The sequence below is a fragment of the Chlorocebus sabaeus genome, chromosome 9 (genome assembly GCF_047675955.1).
Source record: "Chlorocebus sabaeus isolate Y175 chromosome 9, mChlSab1.0.hap1, whole genome shotgun sequence".
Lineage (NCBI taxonomy): Eukaryota > Metazoa > Chordata > Mammalia > Primates > Cercopithecidae > Chlorocebus > Chlorocebus sabaeus.
The window spans coordinates 124,882,353-124,909,483 of NC_132912.1; the positions used below are offsets into that span (position 1 = coordinate 124,882,353).

Consider the following 27,131-nt stretch of genomic DNA (forward strand, 5'->3'; position numbering starts at 1 on the left):
TTGCATTATTTTTAAACCTCTTTGTTTTGTCTCTTACCTGGGGGGCATGGGTGGCTCTAGTTTTTTCACGTGCACTGAAAATGAGGCACGGCACCCGGGAAGGCTGGAAGTGCTGTCTCTAATTTCTTTCGCCTCCTGGGAGCTTTGCCTTCTTGGTGCCCGGGGAGTGCTTGTTTGTGGTTTGAGAAGTCGTGCCACTGAGGTGCCCCCAGGAGGTGCCATTTACTAGCTGATGTGGTGTCACCAGCTGGCGCAGATGTGCCGGCATTTGATAGCCCGAACGTCAGCCCGTCAGCCTCTGGAGCTAGACTAGGTGAAAACCAGGCTCTGCTTCCCAGCCACTCCGGGGCATCTTTCTTAACTCTGTGCCTCACTTTGCTTATTAACTTGAAAATGGGGGTAAATAACAATGCCTCAACAGAGTAGAGCAGAAGGATTATGAACAAAGGCTGCAGAGTCTGATGCTCGGATTCATATCTGGGCTCTGCCACTTGGCAGCTTTGGGATCCTGGAAGAGTTTCTGAATCACTCTTACCCCACCCCAGTGTCTTCATCAGTCATGCCGGGAACAGTGAGAGCACTGCCTCTTAGGGTCATTGTGAGGGTGAAGTGAAAAAACAGCACAGCTAAGGTATTTTCAGGTCCCTGGTCTCTCCACGCTTCCAAAAGGACACATCCCTTACCTCCCTGTATCCTCAGCAGTGATGGGTTTAGACAGGGCAGCCTCAAAGATCTTGTCACAGCTTTGTGATTCTGAGATGCAAGGAGGTGTTGTTTAATGACAGGAAACACAGAAGTGCTTCTGTGTAGGATTCGGTAAGAACCCTCGGGGGCTCATCTCGTGCTTACCTTTCTTGGGAGTCCATTCTGGGGTGAGACACTGACCTTGGGACCAAGGTTGAGCAGCCAAGGACAGGCACCCAGCATTAGACTTTGCAGAATGCTTTCTACTTTCATTATTCCTTTTACCCTTATTGAATTTGCCATACAGCCCCGAAAGGTGGGGTCTAGGAAAATCCTTAGTGTAGCAAGGAGTAAGCAGAGCACCTGCAACTTCAGTGAATGTCGTGCTCAGGGTCACGCACCTGGGAGGGGCAAGCTCAGCGGAAGCCCAGGCCTCCTGACTGGGGTGGGGGTCTCTATGATCTTCTGTCATTAGGGTCCTGGATCTTCAACAGTTACCCACTCTTGGTTCTCTTGTGGGGAATAATTACTGGATAATGTAGATGAACTCCTGATTCTTTTTGAGAAGTTTCTTCCAGCAGATTGGCTTTGGAGGAAGGACTTCTTCACACATCAGTTCTTCCATGTGGGGACAGCTGGGAGGCAGTATGACAAACAGGGAGTCTTAGTGCTTTTGCACAGCTATTGTCTATTGAGGCTTCCCAGGAAGTTTACTCTGGGTCAGTAGGAGATAAGATTTGTGTTCAGTGATGCCAGATGCATGAGATGCTTTGGAAGAAGATGCAGATAAAAGGCGATAGGGTTCCAAGGAGAAATCAAGGAAGGCTTCTTGAAGGAGATGGCATTTGAATTGGACCTTGAGAAACAGACTGGGGGGGGTAGAAATCGAGAGAAAGTGAATAACATGGGCAGAGGCATGGGGATGAGAAGGCCGAGAGCAAACAAGAAATCATTTGTTCTTATTGAGCCACTGTGTTCATGACATGGCGTGGAAGGAGGTAAGATGGATGAGGGAGGTTGGGCCCGGGTTGCAAAGACCTCCATTGTCGGACTGGAGGTTTGACTTTATTTTTAATTTTAAAATTTTTTTGGAGATGGAATCTCGCTCTGTTGCCCACGCTGGAGTACAGTGGTGTGATCATAGCTCACTGCAGCCTCAGACTCCTGGGCTCAAGTGATCCTCCCACATTAGTCCCTTGAGTAGCTAGGACCACAGACGCAGACCACCACACCTGGTTAATTTTTGTATTTTTTGTACGGATGGTGTTTCACCATGTTGCCCAGGCTGGTCTCGAACTCTTGGACTCAGGCAAACCTTCTGTCTTAGCCTCTTGAGTAGCTAGGAGTACAAGTGCACACCACCATGCCTCATTAATTTTTTTTCATTTTTGTATAGGCAGGACCTGGTTCTGTTGTCCAAGGTGGTTTCAAACTCCTAGCCTTAAGCAATCCACCTGCCTCAGCCTTCTCAGTACCTGGGACTACAGGCATGCACCACTCTGCCTGGTTTGATTTTTTTCTTAGTGGGCAGTGAGGGGTGTTGACGGCTTTGCACAAGGGGGTGGCATATTTGGAGTCATGCACCAGGAAAATGAGCGTGCAGGGCGAGGACTGACACTGAAGGTGACCCTGAAAGTCGGGACCCCGCTGCACATGGGCCAGGCTGTGGCGCCCAGCTGTGTGAGATGGGAAACCATTCTGTTGTCATGACTCCAACGTGTCTTTACTTCTCTTATAGGAAAATAGTGGCCGAGTATGAGAAGACCATCGCTCAGATGATAGGTAGGTGTCCTGACCTGCGGGGGCTCAGGCCGGCCCTGACGTTTCTGAACTATGTGGAAGCCTTGGAAGATAGGAGGCTCAGAGTGGGTTTCTGGTAGAGCGTGAAGTCTTTCAGGGAGGGACCAGAGCATTCCAGAAAATATGGCTTTGCCACAGGACCGAGACCCTGGGGCTTCTTGGAAACGCCCCCCTGGACTGTGCCGTAGCATTATTCACACACTTGGGAAGCCATGGCAGTCACCTGCCAGCTACCGTCTGACCCAGCCAAGGACTCTCCACCTCGTGGGGAAAGAGATTCCTTTTGGTTTGGATATTTGGGGTTTTTTTTTCTTTTTGCTTGTGGGAGAGAATAGGAATCAAATCCCTAGACCCTAACTTAGTTTAGACTCAAATGACAAAATACCCGACTCAGCCTTTCCTCAAGGACCCAAGGACAAGGACTATGGGCCATGGCATGATTGTCCACCCCCTTCTTCCCGTGACCACGACAGGCCCTGTTCACTGACCCCCGCACTGTTTCTCACTGAGATTGGACACTGCCTCGGAATCCTTCTTAACGCAGCGTCCCTGGCAGCCAGTACTGACAAATTTGCTGTGGTCCACAATGAAAGAAGGCCTCAAGTTATGAGCTACACATGCCTGGGCCTTTTTTTCTTTTCTTTTCTTTTTTTAAATAATGAGAAAAGATCTTTCAGAAGTTCCAAGCCCAAGTTTTTACGCTAATGGTCACTATTCAGAAATCATATTATGACTGGGACTGTGGGATGCTTTTATTTATTTATTTATTTATTTATTTGCTTAGGTTTATGATAATCCACTGTTTGTTTGTTTGGGGATGAGGTCTTGCTCCGTTGCCCAGGCTGGTCTCAAACTTCTGGGGTTCAGCGATCCTCCTACCTTGGTCGCCCAACATGCCAGGATTACAGGCGTGAGCTACCATGCCCAGCCCATGATAACCGGTTTTGTTGTTATTTGAGATGGAGTCTCTCTCTGTCGCCCAGACTGGAGCACAATGGCGTGATCTCGGCTCACTGCAACCTCCACCTTCCAGGTTCAAGCGATTCTCCTGCCTCAGCCTCCCGAGTAGCTGGGATTACAGGCACCTGCCATCATGCCCGGCTAATTTTTGTATTTTTAGTAGAGACGGGGTTTCACCATTTTGGCCAGGCCGGTGTTGAACTCCTGACCTTAAGTGATCCACCTGCCTCGGCCTCCCAAAGCTCTGGGACTGCAGGCGTGAGCCACTGCGCCCGACCCGATAAGCAGTTGTTTTTTCTTCTAAGGATATATGGAGTAAAAACTCCAGGTCACTGCAGACCACACTTTATTTGTCCAAACTTGACACTGTGCTGGCACCTGACCCTCAGCCCCAAATATATGGATGTGTGAGTCACATCACACCTCTAGCTTGTCCCAAGATGAATATAATAGTAGCCTCAGGAATGGTGAAGAGGCCAGCAATTGAGTGCTTTCCATTCAAAGGAGCTTCACTTTTGATTTATTGGAACAAAGTTCATTTCACCCAGAAAAGAAGCCTATTCAGGTTTAGCCTCATGGTGCATGCTTTCTATCAAAATGAAACTTCTTTATTAAATTGGTATAAGAATTTATGAACACATATGGATAAGATAAAGAAAAAACTCTTGGAGTTGAAAATGCTGGCAAAAATGGTCAGGCTAAGGGATTGATGTCTTCCTTATGCGGCGTTTGGCAAGTAGAACACAACTTTTTGGCCTCCGGGAGTCTTGCGATTTGAGAACATCGCTCAGGCCCTCCATGGCTCATCTGGAAACATCCCGCTCCATCTCAGAGCCGTACACTTCTTTTTGCCCTTGGTGATGACATTTTGATAAATGTTGAAATGCGGGGGAAAGGGTGTGAGCTTTTGCTCCTGAGAGAAGGCTACCCAAGCCATCTTTTATTGCTCAGCTAGTGAAGTTGATATAAACAGACATACCCTCTTGAAAATTAAAAGTGGAGAATTTCTCTAGTTGGCATAAATGTTCTGTCCTTGTCATGACAGAAAGATGACTCCCACGGTTTCCTCAAGGAATATCTGCAGGTGACAGCCGTGAGGACCTTTTCAATCCTAGGCAGTGTGAGTTCCCTCCAAGCCATGGAGAGAGTGCCACCTGCCTTCCTCTCACCCTGGCTGCAGGGATTAGGGCTATACATCACGCCCCATCCCCACCCCTGCTCCCAGACCTGATATGTTTGGCCTGAGGGGCCCTGTTTTCAAGAGCTGTACACACAATCCCTTAGAGCATTTTCCTGTCCTTGGGCTACTCTCTGGGTGGCCCCGTGAGACTCCTCCAGTGTCCCTGGCTGGGAGCAGCATTGCCACAGAGGGGCATCTCACTGTGTGTCCATTCCCGGATCCCCATCCTCATTCACCCATTGGCCGTCCTCTTTGTCATTCCAAGGCTTTTTCATCAGAAAGGTGGCAGGCCTGTGGTTGTCATTCCTTCAGCCACTGTTGCAGGTCATTGACTAAAGTCACCATAGATTTCAAGGTCCTTGTGTCCTTGCGGAAGACGGCAGGGGGCTGAGGCATGACTGGGACTCACTGTAGCTGTGGGAAGGACGTGCCTTCTTTGTGGCATGGTTCAGGTCAGAGTCTCTCATGCTTGGCCACATGCCCAGGAGGCCCATTTTTGTTCCATGCTTTTCTTTCCATTTTCACTCACCTAACCAGCATCCCTCGCGAAAGAGGAAGAAACTCAGGTCCAGAGAGATTGGCAGTTCAGGACCACCGTGACTGTAGTTGTATTTTGAAGTTAAACCAGCTCTGGCCAACACGTGCTAGCTCTTCCTGGCTCTGCTCCATTCAGCTTTCGCAGATGCTCCACACCAGTGTGACATCAGTCCTGCCATTGTTACTCATTCGCATCACATGTTACTGGAGAGGAAATGTCTTGTTAAGCTCAAATAGTGACTATTCAGAATTCAGAACGAAAAGAGACTTCTGTGCTTTCTGCATTCCAGGTTGTTGCAACTGATTTCTTTCTGCTTTTCTAACAACTGCCCTGATTATCTGTTTTGCTTCCATTTTCTGTTGCTTCTTGCCCTTTGCTTGCAAAACAAACAGGCAAGCCTGGTAAGTAAACGCTTTTCCCCCTAATTTGACACCTGCCCATCGCAACCCTTTGTTTGTTTGTTTTTCTATTTTTGTTATTTTCGCTTTGTGTATTGCTGCATTCCCCCCACATGATTTCATCATGTTTTGCCTGAAAAAGCCAGGCAGGTCTTCAGGAGCATTGTTCTGTTGTTGAGTGCAGGGCGTCTTTCTCCTGAGTTCAAGAACCCAACTGCATTTGTCATGTACAGAAAGATTTGTGAAGCATTCTTGCCTCCTCCGTCTCCTGGGAACGGGGTAATTGTATTTTTACAAGGGAAGAGGGAAGGAGACCTGAGGCAGGCAAAGTCTTGGATCCAGGAAATCAGTTGGCCTTGGTTTGGTAGACAGCTCCTTTACCAAGACAGGTGAAACACACCCATGGGCTCAAATCAGCCCAGAATATACACCACAGAGCATGCTGGGAACTAAGGAAGCAGCCAAAATCCAAAGAATAAAAACAAGCATTTGATTACTAGAGACATGTTGAAAGGCCCTTTTTTTTTAGGAGTGTGGGTGGAGCAAGCAGGTTGCTGATGATTCTTATCTCTATGTTAAAAAGCTCCCTCTTCGCAAGCCACTGTGACACTGTTGCACTGATTCCAGGGGTTACAGAGTTTATTATGGACAATGAGGCTCTTAATAATGGGTTACCAATACGGGACTCTTCCTCCTTCTTGAGGGCTTTATGTACAGTTTCTCATTTAATCTGCAAATGCAAAGAGATATAAATACTCTTTTCCCCTATTTCAGACAAGGAGGCCGAGACTCAGAGTTTAAAACCCTGCTCAAGAGCTCGCATATGGGAAGTGTCAGAGTGAGGTCTCGAACCCAGGCCGTCAGACTCCAGAGGTTCCTAGCCACTGGCCTGGGCAGCTCTGGGCTGCTGGTAGTGAGAGCTCTAGGAGTCCCACGATTGCAGAGGCAGGTGGGAGGGACATTCGGCGTCTTCAGGGCCAGTGGTTCTCCAAGCAGGGCCCTTGTCCCCAGCAGCATCTGTGTCACTCGGGAACTTGTGACCTGGGCATATTCTCTGCCCCACCCCAGACCTCCTAATCTCACGCCGTGGGGTGAGGCGTAGCAGCCTGCATGTGAACAAGCCGTTCAGCTGAATAAATCCTTGCTCACATGGGAGAGTTGTTGGAAATGACGCACTGGGACCCCAAGAGGTCAGAACTTTAGAGCAAGCTTATGTCAGGACCGGAGCTGAAACTGAGGAAATGACCGCAGCACACGGTAACAGTGTGCCTAGTTCTGGGGTGTGGCAAGATGCAGATCTGTCCGGAACCTAAGGGAAAAGAACTCACACAACACAATCTCCCTGCCACTAAGGGAGCTGCATCCTACAAGGTCTGTCATTACAAGGGGCCCGTGTAGAGACGTGGTTATGATCACAGCTTCAGGCTTGGGTTCGAGCTCTGTCATTTTCTCAGTGAACAGTGACTTAGCTTCTCAAACCCTCTGTTTCACCTTCTGTAAAATGAGGGTAAGAAAAGCTGCCCGGGTGGTTGTGATGCTCTAAGTCGTTCACTCGTCGCATGGACACGTGTCAAAACATCCTCTATGCCCGGCAGTGTCCTAGGCCCTGGGGCAGAGCAAGTGGACAAAACAGACTCTGGTGCCTGCCCTCACAGAGCGTGCATTCATCAGGGCGATGAGCCGCCGATACACTAGCACAGGCACACATGCACACATCTGATATAAGGGGTGGCTGCCGCTGCAAAGAGGAAAATAAAGGACTCTAGAGGAAGAGGAGCCATTTCCAGCACCTCTGGGGAGGTGACACGGGATCAGAGCCCTGAGCAAAATATTGGGGAAGCCTGGAAGCCCGGGGCGTTGGAGGCCTTCATGGCTGGGGCGGAGGGGCCAGGAAGGATACAGGGCAGAGCATGTTATTTCCATTTCAGAGGGAGGTCACTGGGGGACTCTGAGCAGGAGTGAGGTGGTCTGGTGTGCACATTAGAAAGCTCGGTCTGGCTGCTGAGTGCTGGCTTAGGGACAGTCAACACCTAGAGCAGTCAGCAGGGCGCCCGCCGCAGGGAAGGGTCCAGTCAGCGCTGGCGGCCGCTGTTCTGTGATTTCCAGATGTGATTTGTCGGCAGCAGCCAGCCCTCGGAGTCATTCCAGGTGTCAGGCAGCCCCTCCCTGGTGACCAGGGCCTGGCAGAAAGACGGGTCTGCTAAGCTCCTTCCCCAGGAGCTCTGAGTGGGCGCTTTTCCCTTACCCCCTCTGCTGTCACCAAGAGAGCAAATGGTTCCTCACACGCCTGGGCCAGGGATGGATCCACACAGAGGACAGATGGGTGTTTTGTGTAGAGTAGTCAGAGAAGGCCTTTCCCATAAGTGTAGAAATGAATTTTTAAACAGTCATAAAAAAGAGCAAAGCCATGTCCTTTGTACCAGCGTGGACACAGCTGAAGGCCATTGTCCTCAGGGAATTAATGCAGAAATAGAGCACCAAACACTGTGCATTCTCATTTATAAGAGGGAGCTACCCATTGGGTACACACACGAAGATGGGAACAGAAGACACTGGGGAGTTCACAGTGGGGGTGGGAGGAAGTGGGGGACAAGGGTTGAAAAACTGCCTTTCAGGTACTATGCTCAGTACCTGGGTGACAGGCTCATTAGAAGCCCATACCCCAGCGTCAGTCACACAGTATGGCCATGTACAACCTGCGTATGTGCCCCAAATCTAAAAATACATATTTTCTAGATATTTGGTGCAGATGATTAGCTTGGGATGGCCACGGGCCAGAGAGGTGGGGCAGAGGACAATGGTTCCTCTCACCAGGATCAGCCACTCGGAACTGGGCTGACATTGAATTACATTGTACATCACTGAGAAACTAACCTTGATGGAAATAGCTCCATGTTTCTTAGAGGTATGACACTTGCTGTATCGCAGACGCTATCTGTGCCTGTGTGAATGGAATTTCAGAGGTTTTTTGGGCTCTGGGTTTCCAGATGTGTTAAGGATCTACAAAGACCTCTCTGTCCTGATACGTAGGAGAGCCCACCCCTCACAGCCCAGACCTCACACCCTTTAGTCGTTCCCACACAAAGTTCACTAGCGATGTCTTCTTTTTTACTTTATGGATCTGTCTGCTTGCTGTCAGCAACCACATGGAATCACCAGGGACACCAATAGAGACCTGTGTAGGGGCTGCGCTGGTCAGGTTAAGGAATAGTGATGGCTCATTTCTTCCTCACGCGAGGCTGCACAGGCCCGGGTCTGGGAAGCCGGGGCACTGGGTTTTGTTCTGTTAGAGATAGTCTGGGAGGGCTCTGGGGCGTGGGTTCGTCCCAAGGAAAAGCTGGGGTTTGAGGTGTCCCCGCTGGTGAGGCTGAGTTGCATCTGAGGCCTTGGCTGGCCCCAGAGACCCAGTTTCGACTTTCTGGGCTCCATCATTTGGCTCCTGGTCTCTCCTGCCAGAGGACGAACAGAGAGAGAAGTCAGTCTCCCACCAGACGGTGCAGCAGCTGGTTCTGGAGAAGGAGCAAGCCCTGGCTGACCTGAACTCTGTGGAGAAGTCTCTGGCCGACCTCTTCAGGAGATATGAGAAGATGAAGGAGGTCCTGGAAGGCTTCCGCAAGGTGGGGCTGAGTTTGGGGACGATGGAGGAGGAGGATCTGGTTGGGAGAGATTGCAGGGAGCACTGAGTGGGGGTGGGGTTCCAGAAGTCGGTCTTGAGCCACCTGCAAGGAGGGGGTCCATGCAGGCTGGGGAGGCAGACTTGGCTGCCTGGGGTTACACCCGCATCCGAGAGTTCATGGAGGTTCCCACCACTCCCGGGCATTTGTTCTCGTGGGCTTGATGCCTGTCCTCTGCCCTGCCATGTCAGAATGAAGAGGTGCTGAAGAGATGTGCACAGGAGTACCTGTCCCGAGTGAAGAAGGAGGAGCAGAGGTACCAGGCCCTGAAGGTGCATGCAGAGGAGAAACTGGACAGGTAACATTAGCCACTGGAGGTGGCTCCCCGGGGTCTCCCAGCAGCCCTTACCCCGGCAGGCTGGGACCTCTGGCAGCACCTGTGACATTAGCTTGGAAAGGGGGAGTCATCCAAGTGTGTGTTTCAGTAAGACTCATGAGAAGGCACACAGTTAGCATCATTTAATCAGTGGAGGATGCATGTTGCAATGTCTAGGGTGCCCCGGCACCTTGGCCTCATAGCAATGGAATTGGGTTTGGTGTTCTCATGGGCTCCTGTGCTCTAGCTCCAGTTGGTGGGAGCTGGAGCCAGACCAGGCCACTCTCCCTGTCTGGAGCTGGGAAGCAGGAGGTATCTCTAGTGATCCACAAAAAAGAATGATAATTCTGAGCTCCCTGTCTCCGCAGGGCCAATGCTGAGATCGCTCAGGTTCGAGGCAAGGCCCAGCAGGAGCAAGCTGCCCACCAGGCCAGCCTACGGAAGGAGCAGCTGCGAGTGGATGCCCTGGAAAGGACGCTGGAGCAGAAGGTAATGGGAAGGGTGTGGCCTCCAGGTGGGCTGGGCTGCTGCTCTCTGTGCTGCTGGCCAGTCCAGATAGACAGGCTGGGCTTCCCTGGCCACTGCTGCTCCTGAAGACGAGTTCATGCTTCATGCGCATACCCTTGGCTCCTTCTAGAAGTTCCAATTTCATGCCAGCCCTGAGACCAGCTTCCTCTCCACCATTCCTGGAATTGCAGCCTCCATGTGTGTTTACTGCCATTTTCATTCCTTTCCAACATTCATTCATTTGTTGGATATTTATTAAGCGCCTACAATGTGTTAGGCGTAGCCCTTGAACCCCTAGATGCAGCATGTTTACTGGTGAGTGAATGGGGTGCCCACCAGGCCCTGGCAGTGACGGCCAGCTGATGCAGAACAAGGGCAGTGCCAGGACTGGAAAAGCGCCCAGGTGGCCTCTAGGGACAGGGGTGATCTTCCTGAGGACACTCAGCTTGTGCCCAGGTTTCCTGCTTTTGGATCTGGCACCCGTCGTCCACTGTGAGCACTGTCTCCCTGGGTGTCCAGATAAGAAGTTCCCTCAGCCCAGCAGGGCCCTCTGAGCATTGGGCTGTTGAGTCTGCGTGTGTGGGTGAGGGCCAGCCTCCCTCCTTGGATGTGTTTCTCAAGAAGAGGATTTCCAGATGTGCAGCCTCCTTCCAGTCAATTTCCTGAGCCTTGGGGTCCCCCTGCATGGTCATCCATGAGCCCAGCAGCCTGGGTTGACATCACTACTTACGCATTTTGGGCCTTGATAGGCAGTGATGGGGCATCCTTTGTTGGCATCAGGAATCCATGTGCCTCCTGAGTGGCCTCTACTACCCCAGGAGCGCCCAGCCAGCCCCAGGGGATTGACTGTCCTCCTTTGCCCACTGTGGTTGGTGGTGGTCTCGAGGGGCATTTGGGCCAAGCAGTGGTGATCTCTGCCCTGGGCAGGTGCCAGCCCTCACTCCACCTAAGTGACGTTGGGGGAAGAGCCCTGGGGAGCAAGAAACAGGGTTCCTGGCCCCACTGCACCATCTGTCATGGCCCTGGGCAAGCCTTGCACCCTACCTCAGTGTCTAGGTTCCCTCTAGCCGTGAAAATTTGAAGCCTGTATCATTGGGCAGATGGATTTCCCTGAGGTCCAAATCTGATACTCACCCAGCCTCCACTAGGCTCTGTGCCCTACAGGATGTTCCTGGTTACCATGTTACAGATCATTCTTTTCCTTTTTTTTTTTTTTTTTTTTTTTTTTTTTTGAGGCAGGGTCTTTTTCTGTTGCCCAGGCTGGAGTGCAGTGGTGCCGTCATGGCTCACTGCACCCTCCACCACCTGGGCTCAAGTGATCCTCCCGCCTCAACCTCCTGAGTAGCTGAGACTGCAGTGCCCCCTACCAGCCTAATTTTTTTTTATTTTTGTTTTTGTAGAGACAGGGTCTCACTTTGTTGCCCAGTCTGGTCTTAAACTTCTGGGCTCAAGCAGTCCTCCTGTCTCGGCCTCCCAAAGTGTTGGGATTATAGGTGTGACATTAATTTAATTCTTTACCTTTCTTCTTAGGATGAAAAAGACAGATGGCTAATAGACAGTTTAATATCAAAATTGCATTTAAAAAATAGTCTGGAATATGCATATATTCAACTACCTCTGTTTTGTAGGCTCTGATGATTGCTCTTAGCAGTATAGTCAGAACGAGATGTGTGGTCACAACTGTCAAGTGCGAGTTTTTGCTCACTTACCCAGTATTTATTTATTTATGTTTTTATTTATTTATGTATATATTTTTTCTTATACTTTAAGTTCTAGGGTACATGTGCACAACGTGCTGGTTTGTTACATATGTATCCATGTGCCATGTTGGTGAGCTGCACCCATTAACTCGTCATTTACATTAGGTATATCTCCTAATGCTATCCCTCCCCCCTCCCCCCTCCCCACAATAGGCCCCGGTGTGTGATGTTCCCCTTCCTGTGTCCAAGTCCCTCCCCCCTCCCCCCTCCCCACAATAGGCCCCGGTATGTGATGTTCCCCTTCCTGTGTCCAAGTGACCTCATTGCTCAATTCCCACCTATGAGTGAGAACACGCCCAGTATTTATTGAGCATCATTATGGTTTTAGTGTTGAGTGTGCATTTTTTATTCATTGTATGTTGATAATCCATGTGTGGCATATTTGGTGACTTGAAAAATGGAATGTTTCATTAAAATGAAGATCATATTAGAAGCTGGGCGTGTTGGCATGTGCCTGTGGTCCCAGCTACTTGGGAGGCTGGGAGGACTCCTGGAGTAGTGGGAGTCCAGTGGGAGGACTGCTGGAGCCCAGAAGTTCGAGGCTGCAGCGCGCTGTGATTGTGCCTGTAAGTAGCCAACTGCATTGCAGCCTGGGCAACAGTGCAAGACCCCGTCTCTAAAATAAAGAAATAAAAACCGTACGTCACAGTCATTGTGGCTATTGCAGCAGTTGAACATAAAATGTCTCTTGGTGAGAAATGTAGCAATGTGTGTGTTTGAGATGGTTCCCCCGTTTCCTGTGTTTAAATTGCATTATCTTAAACTAAACTTTGAGAGGAATGAATGAATCACACAGGTTCTTCCCTGAAAGACCTAAGTGATGTGTAGGGGACAGTCCCGTCTTAAAGAGATTCAGAAACATGGTCCGCCCAGGCAGTTCTTGCATGGAGGCGCTGGGCATTTCACCCCATCAGCGCTTTGTAAAGGCTTTTGCTCCATGAGCTGAGCTTTATGCTGGGGCAGTTTGCTTAGTGGTGGCTGATGATGCCAAGAGAGAGCCTGGAAAACCTCCAGAAATCACTTTCTAACGGGTCTGCCGATGCCTCTCAGCCATCAGTCACTGTACATGATGTTTAACAATTATAATGGCAAAGCCATATAGGAACTGGGTCAACCTGAATTTGTGTTCCAGGCGTGCCACATCTGACTGGCTGTGTGACCTTATACACAACCCTAACTTCTCTGAGCCTCCATTTCCTCACTGAAAAATGAGGATAGTACTGGCTTCCTTGAAGGCACTGTTGAGGGAAGCAGGGGAGGCCAGAGTCCCTGGGGTGTGTTTAGCATGGTGATCAGCACGCGGTGAGCACTCCAAGGAGATGGCGAATCACCGATAGCAGCCCCAGCAGGGGCCATAGTGGCAATGATAGTAGTTCTTTTTTTTCTTTTGAGATGAAGTCTGTCTCTGTTACCTAGGCTGGAGTGCAGTGGCACGATCTCGGCTCACTGCAACCTCCACCTCCCAAGTTCAAGCAATTCTCCTGCCTCAGCTTCCTTAGTAGCTGGGATTACAGGTGTGTGCCACTACACTCAGCTAATTTTTTGTATTTTTAGTAGTGACAGGGTTTCACCATGTTGGCTAGGCTGGTCTTGAACTCCTGACCTCAGGTAATCCACCTGCCTTGGCCTCCCAAAGTGCTGGGATTGCAGGCGTGAGCCACCGTGCCCGGCCAATAATAGTAATTTTAAGATGAGTGGTCAGTGCTGTACCCCATTCAGAGCCCCATTGTCCAGCTGGCCTTTCAGCGCCTCTCTTGAGTTGTTGACCTCAGATGCAAATTCGAGCCAGGAGGTGGGCCGGGGTTATGTTCGAGGCAGGCTTCTCCCACAGCAGGGACTGCTGCTGGAAGGACTGTGACTTCCCCTCCACTGAGGAAAGCCACTGTTTCCCCAGCACTGACACAATGATGAGTGACACCAGGAGTTCTAGGAACAGAGGGCCTGTGGGTCTGGGCTGGAACATATCTCAGGAGTTCTGAGGTTTTCAGGGAAGGGCTCTGCACAGCCTCAGGCACAGGCTTTTGGTGGAGACTCACCTTCCACGGGAATCTCAAGGAAAAGCGGGCTGCAAAACATCCCCAGTATGCTGGAGCGATTCAGCCCCCCTGGAGAAGGCCATTGGAGATCGGTTGTGCTGTTGAACTTTATTTTTTTATTTTTATTTTTGAAACGGAGTCTCACTCTGTCACCCAGGCTGGAGTGCAGTGGCATGATCTCGGCTCACTGCAAGCTCCACCTCCCGGATTCCCACCATTCCCCTGCCTCAGCCTCCCAAGTAGCTGGGACTACAGGTGCCCGCCACCATGCCTGGCTAATCTTTTGTGTTTTTAGTAGAGATGGGGTTTCTAAAGACCCGTGTTAGCCAGGATGGTATCAATCTCCTGACCTTATGATCTTCCCGCCTTGGCCTCCCAAAGTGCTGGGATTACAGGTGTGAGCCACCGCGCCTGGCCTGTGCTGTTGAACTTGATCAGCATCAGAGCCAGCATGTAACCTATCTGAAAGCAAAGCCACACCGTCCGTGATGGAGGGATCGTCCCGCTGGATCCCTTCACTTTCTGAGAAGATGGACAGTGTAGGATCATCTGTGCTAGACAAATCTGTGGTTGGTTCCCTTGATTAGACAGGCAAGGTGTGGTGGGAGCATCACCGTAAAGCCAGCTTGCATCTGCCCCCACCCCTCGTGCTGAGCCTGTAGCCCCAGTACCACCTATTTGGCGTGCCTCTGAGCAATGCAAGCGGTCCCATTCACGCAGAACTGCGTAACCCTCCTTACGCTGTGTCTCAAACCACGGAGGGCTTTACCCCCGACCTCCTCACCTCAGATCACTTCCTTCATAGGCAGATAAAGGGAAATGAACCAGACTAGTTAGTCCTTCACTCTGTGCTGGTCACTGCCAGGAAACTGTACATTTATCACCTCATTTACTTCTCAGAAAGAAACATGTTATCACCTACGTTCTAGAGTTAAAGACACCAAGGCTCAGAGAGGTTGTGTAACTTGTGGAAGACCACACAGCTAGAGCCGGGATGTATACTTGGATCATTTGGCTCCAAGTCATTTGTCTCACTGCTTTAGATAACTTCAGTGGGACCAAGGGGGCCTGGTGGACCCCCATCTCCCCAAAAAGCCCCATGAGCATTCTGATTGGCCAGATTTCAAACATCAGCAACTTCTTTCTTGTCTACACTTGCAGAATAAAGAAATAGAAGAACTCACCAAGATTTGTGATGAACTGATTGCCAAAATGGGGAAGAGCTAACTCTGAACCGAATGTTTTGGACTTAACTGTTGCGTGCAATATGACCGTCGGCACACTGCTGTTCCTCCAGTTCCATGGACAGGTTCTGTGTTCACTTTTTTGTATGCACTACTGTATTTCCTTTCTAAATAAAGTTGATTTGATTGTATGCAGTACTAAGGAGACTATCAGAATCTCTTGCTATTGGTTTGCATTTTCCTAGTATAATTCATAGCAAGTTGACCTCAGAGTTCCTGTATCAGGGAGATTGTCTGATTCTCTAATAAAAGACACATTGCTGACCTTGGCCTTGCCCTTTGTACACAAGTTCCCAGGGTGAGCAGCTTTTGGATTTAATATGAACATGTACAGCGTGCATAGGGACTCTTGCCTTAAGGAGTGTAAACTTGATCTGCATTTGCTGATTTGTTTTTTAAAACACAAGAAATGCATGTTTCAAATAAAATTCTCTATTGTAAATAAATTTTTTTCTTTGGATCTTGGCAATAAATGTCTCGAATTTATTTTCTGGGAAGGGTTGAGTCTTTTCTCACCTTTGTCAAATATCAGATTTGGCTTCGTGCTCTTCTCTGTCTGGGTTCATTTCTTTGTCCATAGACTTAAATAACATTTCCTTTCTTATCGTGGCTGCATTTGTAGGATGAAGCTAATGAGAAATACTGACTTGCTACTGAAATAACTAAGTGAATGCATTGGACTAGCTGAGATTTGGTTTTTACAAAACCTCTTTGACTTGAGGAAGCAAATCTATTTCCTTTTATTGAGTCAAGGAAGTAACAGAATGCCACTCTTTCTGTTCAATCCTTTGGTGTGTGAAGGTCAATCCTGAAACCCCCATTCCCATCTAAAGAAAGGATTGGGAAAAGGGTGAGCAATTGCCAATGGGCAGCAGGTAATTAGGCCACTTTGAAGATTAAACTAGCAGTGTGCCTGGCCTTAGATCGCTTCATTGCTCCAGGTTGAAGGCTGGGTGGATGAGGGGAGTTAGTGGGTAGAAAGGTGCGATCATCTCGCCATCAGAGAAATGCAAATCAAAACCGCAATGAGATACCATCTCAAACCAGTTAGAATGGCAATCATTAAAAAGTCAGGAAACAACAGGTGCTGGAGAGGATGTGGAGAAATAGGAACACTTTTACACTGTTGGTGGGACTGTAAACTAGTTCAACCATTGTGGAAAACAGTGTGGCGATTCCTCAAGGATCTAGAACTAGAAATACCATTTGACCCAGCCATCCCATTACTGGGGGTATACCCGAAGGATTATAAATCATGCTGCTGTAAAGACACATGCACACGTATGTTTATTGCAGCTGTATTCATGATAGCAAAGACTTGGAATCAACCCAAATGTCCATCAGTGACAGACTGGATTAAGAAAATGTGGCACATATACACCATGGAATACTATGCAGCCATAAAAAAGGATGAGTTCATATCCTTTGTAGGGACATGGATGCAGCTGGAAACCATCATTCTCAGCAAACTATCGCAAGAACAGAAAACCAAACACCACATGTTCTCACTCATAGGTGGGATTTGAACAATGAGATCACTTGGACACAGGAAGGGGAACATCACACATCGGGGCCTATTGTGGGGAGGGGGGAGGGATAACATTAGGATATATACCTAATGTAAATGACAAGTTAATGGGTGCAGCACACCAACGTGGCACATGGATACATATGTAACAAACCTGCACGTTACGCACATGTACCCTAGAACTTATAATTCAAAAAAAAAAAGTGCAATCATTTCCTAAGGGCTACCATTAACAAATCACTGCAAACATCTGCAGCTTCAAACAGCAAAATTTATTCTCAGTTCTGGAAGCCAGAAGCCCAAAATCAAAGTGTCAGTGGGGTTAGTTCCCCCAAGAGGCTCTGTGGGAATCTGTCCCATTCCTCTTCCAGCAACTGGTGGCTGCTGGCTCTCCTTGGTGTCCCTTGGTGTGTAGCTGCAGCACCCCAATCTCCGCCTCTGTCTTCACGTGACCTTCTTGCTGTGTTTGAGATTTCCCTCCTTTCTTATAAGAACACCAGCATTGGATTTAGGCCATCCCCAATCAAAGATGATCTCATCTCAAGATCCTCAGTTACATCTGCAAAGACCGTGTTTCCAAATAAGATCGTATTCACAGGTAGGAGGGATTAGGATGTAGACATGTCTTTTCAGTTACAAGTGTGTCAATGGGATGTGTGGTGTGGGCTGTAAACTTGGAAGGCAGACGAGAGCCCCTGATGGCCCAGAGCTCGACTGTCTCTCTGCCTCGGCACGGTCGCTACAGGCTACTCCTCTCACAGTAGGACAGCCCCCACCCATAACAGGACAGGCCTTAGGCAGCCTCAGCTTTTTGGGGACAGGGTGGGGAGTGTTTTCTGTGATTTACAAGGTGGATGAAGTTCGGCTGTGTCAGACAGCTCCAAGGAGAGAGGACCGCACACGTGCTGTTGGCCTGGCAGGCTGCTCTGGGGGTGGGGAGGTGCATGGTGTCTTTTGTGCTCTGAGGTCCTTTGTTTTCTTTCTGCTACACTTTCGCAATCCATCCAGCAGAGCCTGCCTCTGGTGCCACTGAGACCCTCACCTGCCAGGCACCCTAAGCCAAGGCAGGGGACTACCTCTTTCCCACTGCCAGCATCCTTTGCTTGGTCCAGCCTCCTGGTCACAGCATGTTCCAGGGCCCAGCCAGGACCCCTTACCCAGGTACTCGCTTCTCTAGGCCAAACCCCTGCTCTGGCCTCACTCCAGATTCTGACCTCGACTACATTCTCAGAAATGCCCAGCTTATATCTCTTGGAAACTTACTTCTCATTAAGTAAAACATTTCCATTGTGAAAAAGATTAGAAAACAGGTAAGAAAAAAACCTTATAGCCCCCAAACCAAGAAACTGTTAATGTTTGTACATTTTATGGCCTTTTTCTCCATCTATAAAATATTTGTTGTTTGCATTTTTTTTTTTTTTTTTTTTTTTGAGACGGAGTCTTGCTCTGTCGCCCAGGCTGGAGTGCAGTGGTGCGATCTCGGCTCACTGCAAGCTCCGCCTCCCGGGTTCACACCAACCTCCCGTCTCAGGCTCCCAAGTAGCTGGGACTACAGGTGCCCAACATCATGCCTGGGTAATTTTTTTGTATTTTTAGTAGAGACGGGGTTTCACTGTGTTAGCCAGGATGGTGTCGATGTCCTGACCTCGTGATCTGCCCGCCTTGGCCTCCCAAAGTGCTGGGATTACAGGCGTGAGCCACCGCATCCGGCCTGTTTGTATTTTTAGAAGTGCCACCCAGTACCAGCCTGTGCAGCCACCTGTGGTGATCCTGCATACAGTTTTGGAAACTTTTTTTCACCTAATACTGTAATGTGACCATCATGTTATGGTAAACTTTTTATATCAATAAATAGAGTTCTTCATCATTTTGAAGGCTGCATAGCATTCCATGTCCCAAAATGTGTTTAACCAACCCTCCCCCCCGTACTGATGAGCATTTATATTGTGTCCATGTTTTTGTATCATTATGCATGCCACATCAGTGTCCTTACATATATTTGTGAATGTAAGTATTCTTTAGGTCAAATTCCTAAGAGTGGATCACCTGGGTTAAAGATGTCACTGCACTCCAGCCAGAGACCACTGGGACCAGTGGCTGAGCAAGTTGGGTTTATTGCTCGTTACAAAAGTGAGCCAGGCACACGCCAGAGGAAGCCCTGAGCATCTCAGTTGGAGGGTCTTCGGAAGGCTGCAGGCAAAGGATTCGGACTTGGGTTAGTCACTCCAGGGAGGATTTTAGGAAGCTAGGCTTTGGTCTGGCAATTCTAAGACTAGGTGCCTCGATAAATCTGACCTACAAGAAGAGAGGACTAGAGGAAGAGAAAGCTGCAAGTGGTAGAGAAGCAACAGTCATGCATATTAGCCAGAATTGAGAGAGAGTTGGTCCTTTTTTGTGGTTTGGATGATGTCCAGTGTGGCTGCAGACATTTGCGGAGTGGGCTGGTTTTTGTTTTTGAATTCACTGCAGTCCAAGTGGCCTGTGTGGTGCTGATGTTTTGTGAAATGGTTTACGGCCTCAGCCCAGCTCTGAGTGCCAGGTCAGCCCCTGGATACCAGGGGCCGCTTTTCTCTTTCTCAAAGGGTTTGCACATTTTTAAGTTTGGGAAGCTCATTGCCAAATAGCCTTCCTCTAAGGTTGTACTGATAGGTGGCCCTTTCCCTCCCCTCTCAGTAGTCTGTACATTTTGGGGTGTGTGATCCAGCCCCTGGGCTGCACTCTTTCTGCCTGTCAGCCCAGCCTAGTGAGGAGGAGGGAAGAGACATCCAGAATAGTAGTTGGAGTAAATAGTATAACTATGAGAAAATGTTTATTGTTTTCCCTCCATGCTGTGATTCCACTTGTTCTCAACTAATTTGTTGTGCTGTCTACAAACCTCCAGTGAAAGAACATTTCTATTTGCTGTTACAGGTAAGTGTCTGAACTAAACAGACCCTGCCTGGCTGCCATCAAAATTACAGTGCCCAGAGCAGATCAACTCAGGGAAGCAGTCACTTCCCCTGCAGAATCGTGTCTTAACAGAGCTTATGTCTCTCGGGATAAGAGTGACTCAGGCTGAGAAGGGAGGGCCCCAGAATATAATGGATCATTCCTGTAGCTGGAGACCGATGTCATGGGTCTGACAATGCCCATTCTGTGCAACTACTAAGAAGGTTAGAGAAGATGATCCCACCTGCTGGGCACATGGTAAAGCTTAATCAATGGCGGAGATGATCATGGCAATGAAGATTATAGGGACTTGGCAAAGAAGTGGTAAGGGCCTTTGTGGCCTGGGACTCCGGAGAAGTAGGCCAGCTCTCTTGGCCCCGAAGGGTTTGGCCAGGCCTGCCTCATGTCCTGGGGGCAGGGGCCAAGCTATAGATTCCTCCATCGGGAGAGGGGGTTTGCCTCAGTCCTCCTCCTACCCAGGGGCTGCATGTAGGTGCCTTTGTGGATGGAAACGTGGAGGTTGGATCAGGCTTGCACTGTGTGCAATTATAGCCCACACAAACGAATGGAAAACTAAATCCCAGAATCCCAGGCTTGGCCTCGGGCCCACCTCCTTGCTTAGCTGCCTCGCTGCCCCAGCATCACTCAGGCTGCGGCTCCGTTCCTGGGATGCTCCAGGAAGTGGCGTGCATCAGCTCACCCGTCTTGTTAGCACGCTTTGCAGGGGGCCCGAGCCGTGTGTGTTTCTATTCAACTGGTTTCTCTTTTGAAACCCTAAAGGGCTGTGTCAAGGTGCGCAGGGATATGAGATGGGGGAGGCCCCCACGAGAGAGGGCTGGGGTGATGACTGCGCTCTCTTCGCCACTCCCCCGTGGGCGATCGGACTGGAAGGTGGAGGGGAAAGCTCACCGCAGAGGCTGCACCAGCCCCTGGTGAAGGATTGGGCTGCAGGATCTCAGTTCCGCCACCTTCTAACTGTGACCGGGATAGGTCACGCTGTCTCTGGGCCCACGGTGAGGATTCCTACTTAACCTCAAGGCCATTGTGAGGTGTGTCTGGCCCCAAGACCCACATGGGCTCGGATGAGTCGCTTTCCCCCCCGCCCCCCGCACTTATTTTCTCTCATGCACGTGTTCACCCTCGGGATGGCAGCTGAGAACTGTTTATATTATTTTGCTTTGCTGAGTGGGAGCTCAAGGGCAGGCACCTGACCCCATTCGAGGCATCCCCCTCCCCGCCGTGCCCCAGCAGCTTTGGGATTCTCAGCATTCTTAGGAACTTTGGTTTGCTAAGTCAGCTGAAATCTTGAGCTTCTAACTTTTTTTTTCTTGGCTCAGCATTTCCTCGGGGCTCTCAAATTAAAGGTAGCTTAGTTGTGATACGAAGATTACCTTGATTACCTTGTGAGGACGGGGAGTGGGTATGAGTGGAGAGGGAGCTAGGAAAGACGGGGGAGGGCACTGAGGACGGCAGGGCCGGGACCAGGGGGTCTTGGGGATTCCTTTTCTCAGCCCCTTGGGTGTAAGATCTGAGGGGCCCAAGGGCCACGCCAGGGAACATCCCCCTGTAGACACCTCCCCATTCCAGGCTGCTGACCTGGGAGAGAGAAGCCATCAGTGCTGTGCATGGGACAGGCGAGGGAGGCGACGGGGACAGCAAGAACTGCCTGGCTCGCTGGTAATTGCTCCTTTCATCTACTCCTTGGCCCTGGTAAGGTGCTGAGATTTCTTCCTCTTTTTTTTTTTTTTTTTTTTTTTGAAATGTGAATTTCAACATTTCAAATTACTGTTTCTTCTAACATTGTCTCTTTTTTTTATTAAGGTTAAACATAAAATTTACCATTTTAACTGTTTTTAAGTGTACAGTACAGGATTAACTACATGTTTTGTTTTTTTTGTTTTTTTTTGTTTTTTTGAGAAAGGGTCTTGCTTTACCACTCTGGAGTGCAGTGGCACCATCAGGGCTCCCTGCAACCTCGACCTCCTGGGCTCAAGTGATCCTCCCACTTCAGCTTCCTGAGTAGCTGGGACTACAGGTCTGTGCCAAAATGTCGAGCTAAATCTTTTATTTTTTGTAGAGACAGGGTCTCGCTATGTTGCCAGGGCTGGCCTCAAACTCCTGGCCTCAAGCAATCCTCCCGCCTTGGCCTCCCAAAGTGGTGGGATTATAGGCGTGAGCCACTGTACCTTACCCTAAGTGCACATTATCATGCAACAGATCTCTAGAACTTTATCATCTTACAAAGCCACAATTCTCTATGCATTGAACAACCCCCTTTTTCTCTCCCCACAACCAACCACCATTCTACTTTCTGCTTCTAACAGTTTGACTACACTAGATCCTTCACGTTAAGTGGAATCAGACAATATTTATCATTTTGGGACTGACTTTATTTTGCTTAACAAAATGTCCTCAAGGTTCATCCATGTGGAAGCATATGACAGACTTTCCTTCTTTTTAAAGGCTGAATAGTATTCCATTGTATGTATACACTGTATTTTCTATATCCAGTCATCCATCAGTGGACATTTGGGTTGCTTCTACTGCTTAGCTGTTATGAATAATGCTGCAATGAACATGAGAATGTAAATATCTCTTCAAGATCCCGGTTTCAGTACTTTTGGATGTATACCCAGAAGCAGGGTTGTTGGATTATCTGCTAGTTCTATTTTTAATTTTTTGAGGAACCTCCATACTGTTTTCCATAGCAACTGCACTATTTTATATCCCCACCAAGAGTGCACAAGGATTCCAGTTTTTCAACATCCTCACCAACACTTATTCTCTGTTGGTTTGTTTTGATAGTGGCCACCCTAACAGGTGTGTGGTAATAGCTTATTGTAATTTGGATTTGTATTTTCCTGATGATTCAGGTTATTGAGCATCTTTTCACATGCTGCTTGGCCATTTGTATTTCTTTGGAGAAGTGTCTATCCAGGTCCTTTGCTGAGTTTAAAATCAGGTTATTTGTTTTGTTATTGTTAAGTCATAGGAGTTCTTTATATATTCTGGATATTAACTCCTAATCAGGAGTACATATCCTTATTAAAACTTTGTTTGTAAATGTTTTCTGCCATTCTATGCATTACCTTTTTACCCTATTGGTTGTCTCTTTTGCAGTGCAAAAGTTTTAAAGTTTGATGTAGTGTCATTTGTCTGTTCTTGATTTTGTTATCTGTCCTTTTGGCATCACATCCAAGACATCATTGCCATTCAAATGTAATGAAGTTTTACGGTTTTTTTTTTTTTTTTTTTTGAGTTGGAGTCTCACTTTTGTCACCCAGGCTGGAGTGCAGTGGCACGATCTTGGCTCACTGCAAGCTCTTCCTCCTGGGTTCAAGCAATTCTCCTACCTCAGCTTCCCAAGTAGCAGGGATTACAGGCACCTGCCACCATGCCTGGCTAATTTTTGTATTTTTATAGAGACGGAGTTTTGTCATGTTGGCCAGGCTGGTCTCAAACTCCTGACCTCAGGTGATCAGCCCACCTTGGCCTCTTAAAGTGCTGGGATTACAGACGTGAACCACTGTGCCTGGCCTGAAGTTTTTCCCAGCCTGAGCAACATAGCAAAACCTTGTCTCTAAAAAAAAATTTAAAATTATCAGGGTGTGGTGGTGTGCACATGTAGTCCTAGCAACTCAGGAGGCTGAAGCAGTAGGATTGCTTGAATCCAGGAGTTTGAGGCTGCAGTGAGTTATGATCACATCACTGTTCTCCAGCCTGAGTTACAGAGACCCTGTCTCAAAAAAAAAACAAAAGGAAAGAAAAGTTTTTCCCTATGTTTTTTCTAGGAGTTTCATAGTTTTCAGGTTTTATATATTTAGGTTTTTAATCCATTTTGAGTTAATTTTTGTATATAGTGTAAAGTAAGGGTCCAACTTCATTTTTGGCATGTAGATATCCAATTTTTCAAACACCATTTGTTTCTCCATTTTGTAGCCTTGGCACCTTTGTTAAAGATGATTTGACCATATATGTGTAGTTTTATTTTGGGGCACTCTGTTCTGTTCCATTGACCTATATGTCTATCTTTATGCTAGTACCATACTGTTTTGATTACTATAGCTTTGTAATATGCTTTGAAATCAGGAAGGGTAAGGCCTCCAGTTTTGTTTTTCCTTCTCAAGATTGTTTTGGCTACTTGGAGTCCTTTGAGATACCATATGAATTTTAAGTTTCTTGTTTTTTTTTTGTTTTGGAGACAGGGCCTTGCTCTGTTGCCCAGGCCAGAGTGCAGTAGCACGATCTTGGCTCACTGCAAGCTCCGCCTCCCGGGGCACACCATTCTGCCTCAGCCTCCTGAGTAGCTGGAACTACAGGTGCCCGCCACCAAGCCCAGCTAATTTTTTGTGTTTTTAGTAGAGATGGGGTTTCACTGTGTTAGCCAGGATGGTCTCGATCTCCTAACTTTGTGATCTGCCCGCCTCGGCCTCCCAAAGTACTGGGATTACAGGCGTGAGCCACCGCGCCTGGCCTGATTCTTTTTTTCTATTTCTGCAAAATATGCCTTTGGGATTTTGATAGGATTGCATTAAATCTGCAGGTTACTTTTAATGTTATTAAGTTTTCCAATCCATGAAGTGGGTTTTCTTTCCATTTATTTTTGTCTTCTTTAAATTCTCTCAGCAATGTTTTGGAGTATTTAGTGTACAAGTCTTTCTCTTTGGTTAAGTTTATTTTGATGCCATCATAGGTGGGATTGTTGTTTTAGTTTTCTATTTAATTGTTCACTGTTATTGCATGGAAATGCAACTGGTTTTTTTGTGTTGATTTTGTAGCCTGCAACTTTACTGAATTCATTTATTAGTTCTATCAGCATCTTTGGAATCTTTAGTTTTCTAAATATAAGTTCATGTTATCTATGAACAGAGATAATTATACTTCCTCCTTTTCAAGTTAGATGCCCTCAGTATCACAAATTATATCTTTTCATATTTTGTAACCATTAACATAGGTTTGGTTTTTTGCGGGGGGTGGGGAGTGGGAAGAGCTCTGTCACCCAGGCTGGAATGCAGTGGCATAATCTCGTCTTTACCAATCAGTTCAGTCAGTGATTCTGAGGACCTCAGCCTCAACCTCTGGGGCTCAAGTGATCTTCCCACCTCAGCCTGCTGAGTAGCTGGGACCACAGGTGCATGCCATCATGCCTGGCTAATTTTGTTTGTTTGTTTTTTATAGAGATGAAATCTCACTATGTTGCTCAGGCTGGTCTCAAACTCCTGGGCTCAAGCAATCCTCCTGCCTGAGCCTCCCAAAGTGCTGGGTTTACAGGCATGAATCACCATGCCCAACATAACATAGTTTTCTAGTTATAGTTATTTTTAAGCTTTTTATCTTCTAAATTCTGTACAAGAATTAAGTGATTTACACAACAATTACAGTATTACAGGATTCTGAATTTGTATATGTATTTAGTTTTACTAGAGAGCTTTCTATTCTTATTTGTTTTCATATTATCTATTGTTTTTTCATTTTAACTTGAAAACTCCCCTTAGCAATTCTTGTAAGACAAGTCTAGTAGTGATGAACTTCTTCAGTTTTGGTTTATCTAGGAAGGTCTTTATTTCACCTTCATTTTTGAAAAAAAGAAAAAGTTTTGTCAGATATAGTATTCTTGGTTGGCAGTTTTCTTCTTTCAGCACTTTGAATATATCATTCCACTCCCTTCTAGCCTATAATGTTTCTGCTGAGAAATCTGTGAAAATCTTATAATTGCTCTCTTGTATATTATGAGTTGCTTTTCTTTTGTTGTTCCATGCTTCTTTCTTTGTCTTTTAGTTTTAACAGTTTGATTTTGATATATCTTTGTGTGAGCCTCTTTGGGTTTAGTCTAGTTGGAATCCTGTAAGCTTCTTGAATGTGGATGTCCATTTTCTTCCTCGGATTTGTGAAGTTTTCAGTTACTATTTCTTCAAATAAGCTCTCTTCCCTTTTCTCTCTTCTCTTTCCGAAGCTCTTGTAATATGTGTATTGGTCTGCTTGATGGGGTACATGGGTCTCTTAGATTTTCTTTACTTTTCTTCATTGCTTCTTTCCGCCCCCCACCCCCCGACTTGATAATTTCAGATAACATCTCTTCAAGTTCCCCTGATTCTTACTTTTGTTTGATCAAGTATGCTGTTGAATCCCTCTACTGATTTTTTAAAATTTCAGTTATTGTATTCTTCAGTTCCAGAATTTCATTTTGGTTTTTTTTTTTAAGTTTCTATTTCTTTGCTATTTTTGTTTTGTTTATACATTATTTTTGTGATTTTGTTCAGTTGTCTCTTTTTGTTCTCTTATAGCACACTGAGCTGCTTTAAGATGATTATATTTATTTCCTTGTCAGGTAACTCATAGATCTCCATTTTTAGGGGCAGTTTTTGGATTTATTTGATTGGATTTATTTGATTTATTTGCTTGGCATTTATTTGATTGGATTATGTTTTCCTGTTTCATGTGCTCTGAGCTTTTGTTTTTATTTTATTTTTTTGCTGTGTTTTTGCTCATTTGAAAAACAACAATCACAGCAGTCTCTCCTCCCATCTTTATAGACCAGCATCCTACAGGGAAAAACCTTTACCAATCAGTTCAGCCAGTGATTCTGACGACCTCACAAACATTTTCTGAGGATGTGTCTTCTCTGGGTTTGTGTGTATAACTTCCCAAATAGAAAGGTTTGCTGGTTTATTTTTAGGAGCTTGTAGGCTCTTGTTCCTTCTAATGTCTGTTGGTAGTGCTGCAGGTTCTGTGGGACTGCGACAAGACACTGAGCTCTCTTTTGTTCTCAGTGACACCCAGGCATCCAAAATATGCCAATTCCTCATCATTACTCCAAGTAAGATGAGACAGAAACTAGTCCTGTGGGCATTGTGCCAAAAAGCTGAAATGTTGAGTGCACATTCCAGTCTTCTTTTTCTTTCCCAGTGGAGAAGTCATGAGGTTTTTGCTCCAGATTGCACCCAGGTGTGCTGGCTTTGGGGAAGGGCTATCTTGTTTTTGTATGAAATGGTTTTTCTTGCCTGTTTCAATGTGGTTATTCTTTACTTTAAGCTTGCATGGGGGTACAACAACTTCTAACTCATTTCTGGGATCTCAAAAGGCTTTTTGAGCTGTATATCGTCAAGTTAGTTTCCCTGTCGGGGAATAAGATCAGGAGCTTCCTATTCTGCCATCTTGCCCAGATCCTGAACAAAGCCTCTTTGTTTTCCACAATATTCTCACTAGAAAAAATTGAACAAAGCAGGGTAGAGATGTGTATGGGCAGGGTCAAAGTGTGTGTATGCAAGGATTGTTGGAAGGAGGAAAGATATTAACATTTGAGCACCCACAATGGCTCACTCAGGTTAGTGCTATCTCTTTTTAGTCTTGAAATGATTTAGTGAATGAAAACTATTTTTCAAGAAGGAAAGAGGCTCAGAGAAGTTAGAAGACTTGCTCAGGTCAATCAGGAAATGAGGCAGCCAGGATTCAATCCCAGGTCTTCATGATAGAAAGGCCCACATCCTTTACAATCCCTGGAGAAGTGTTTTCTTTATGAGGAATTCCAAGCAGAAGGTGGTGGGGAGATGAGGTACAGGGGTGAGGATGCTCCCAAGC

The 27,131-nt window shown here is 47.3% G+C and overlaps 2 protein-coding genes across 32 annotated transcripts in view; both read left to right on the forward strand.

Moving 5' to 3' along the window:
- The window catches only part of TACC2 (transforming acidic coiled-coil containing protein 2), a 234,174-nt gene extending 218,619 nt beyond the window's left edge, over positions 1-15,555 (forward strand). For all 16 annotated transcript variants that reach the window (XM_073019412.1, XM_038009634.2, XM_073019410.1 and 13 more), the window contains 5 exons: positions 2,423-2,466; positions 9,017-9,177; positions 9,426-9,532; positions 9,919-10,039; positions 15,015-15,555. In XM_073019412.1, coding sequence (XP_072875513.1) covers positions 2,423-2,466; positions 9,017-9,177; positions 9,426-9,532; positions 9,919-10,039; positions 15,015-15,080 — 499 coding nt within the window. In that variant the 3' untranslated portion in view covers positions 15,081-15,555. The remainder of the gene's footprint in view (positions 1-2,422; positions 2,467-9,016; positions 9,178-9,425; positions 9,533-9,918; positions 10,040-15,014) is intronic.
- Positions 15,556-19,757: 4,202 nt separating this feature from the next.
- Positions 19,758-27,131, forward strand: part of BTBD16 (BTB domain containing 16) — an 82,590-nt gene continuing 75,216 nt past the window's right edge. For 3 of the 16 annotated variants that reach the window (XM_073019421.1, XM_073019430.1, XM_073019424.1), the window contains exons 1-3: positions 19,761-20,602; positions 21,141-21,263; positions 21,475-21,588. The gene's annotated coding sequence lies outside the window, so the exon portion shown is untranslated. Of the gene's footprint in view, positions 20,603-21,140; positions 21,269-21,470; positions 21,589-27,131 lie in introns of all 16 variants that reach the window. The other 13 variants (XM_073019428.1, XM_073019429.1, XM_073019432.1 and 10 more) reach the window with 10 other exon arrangements.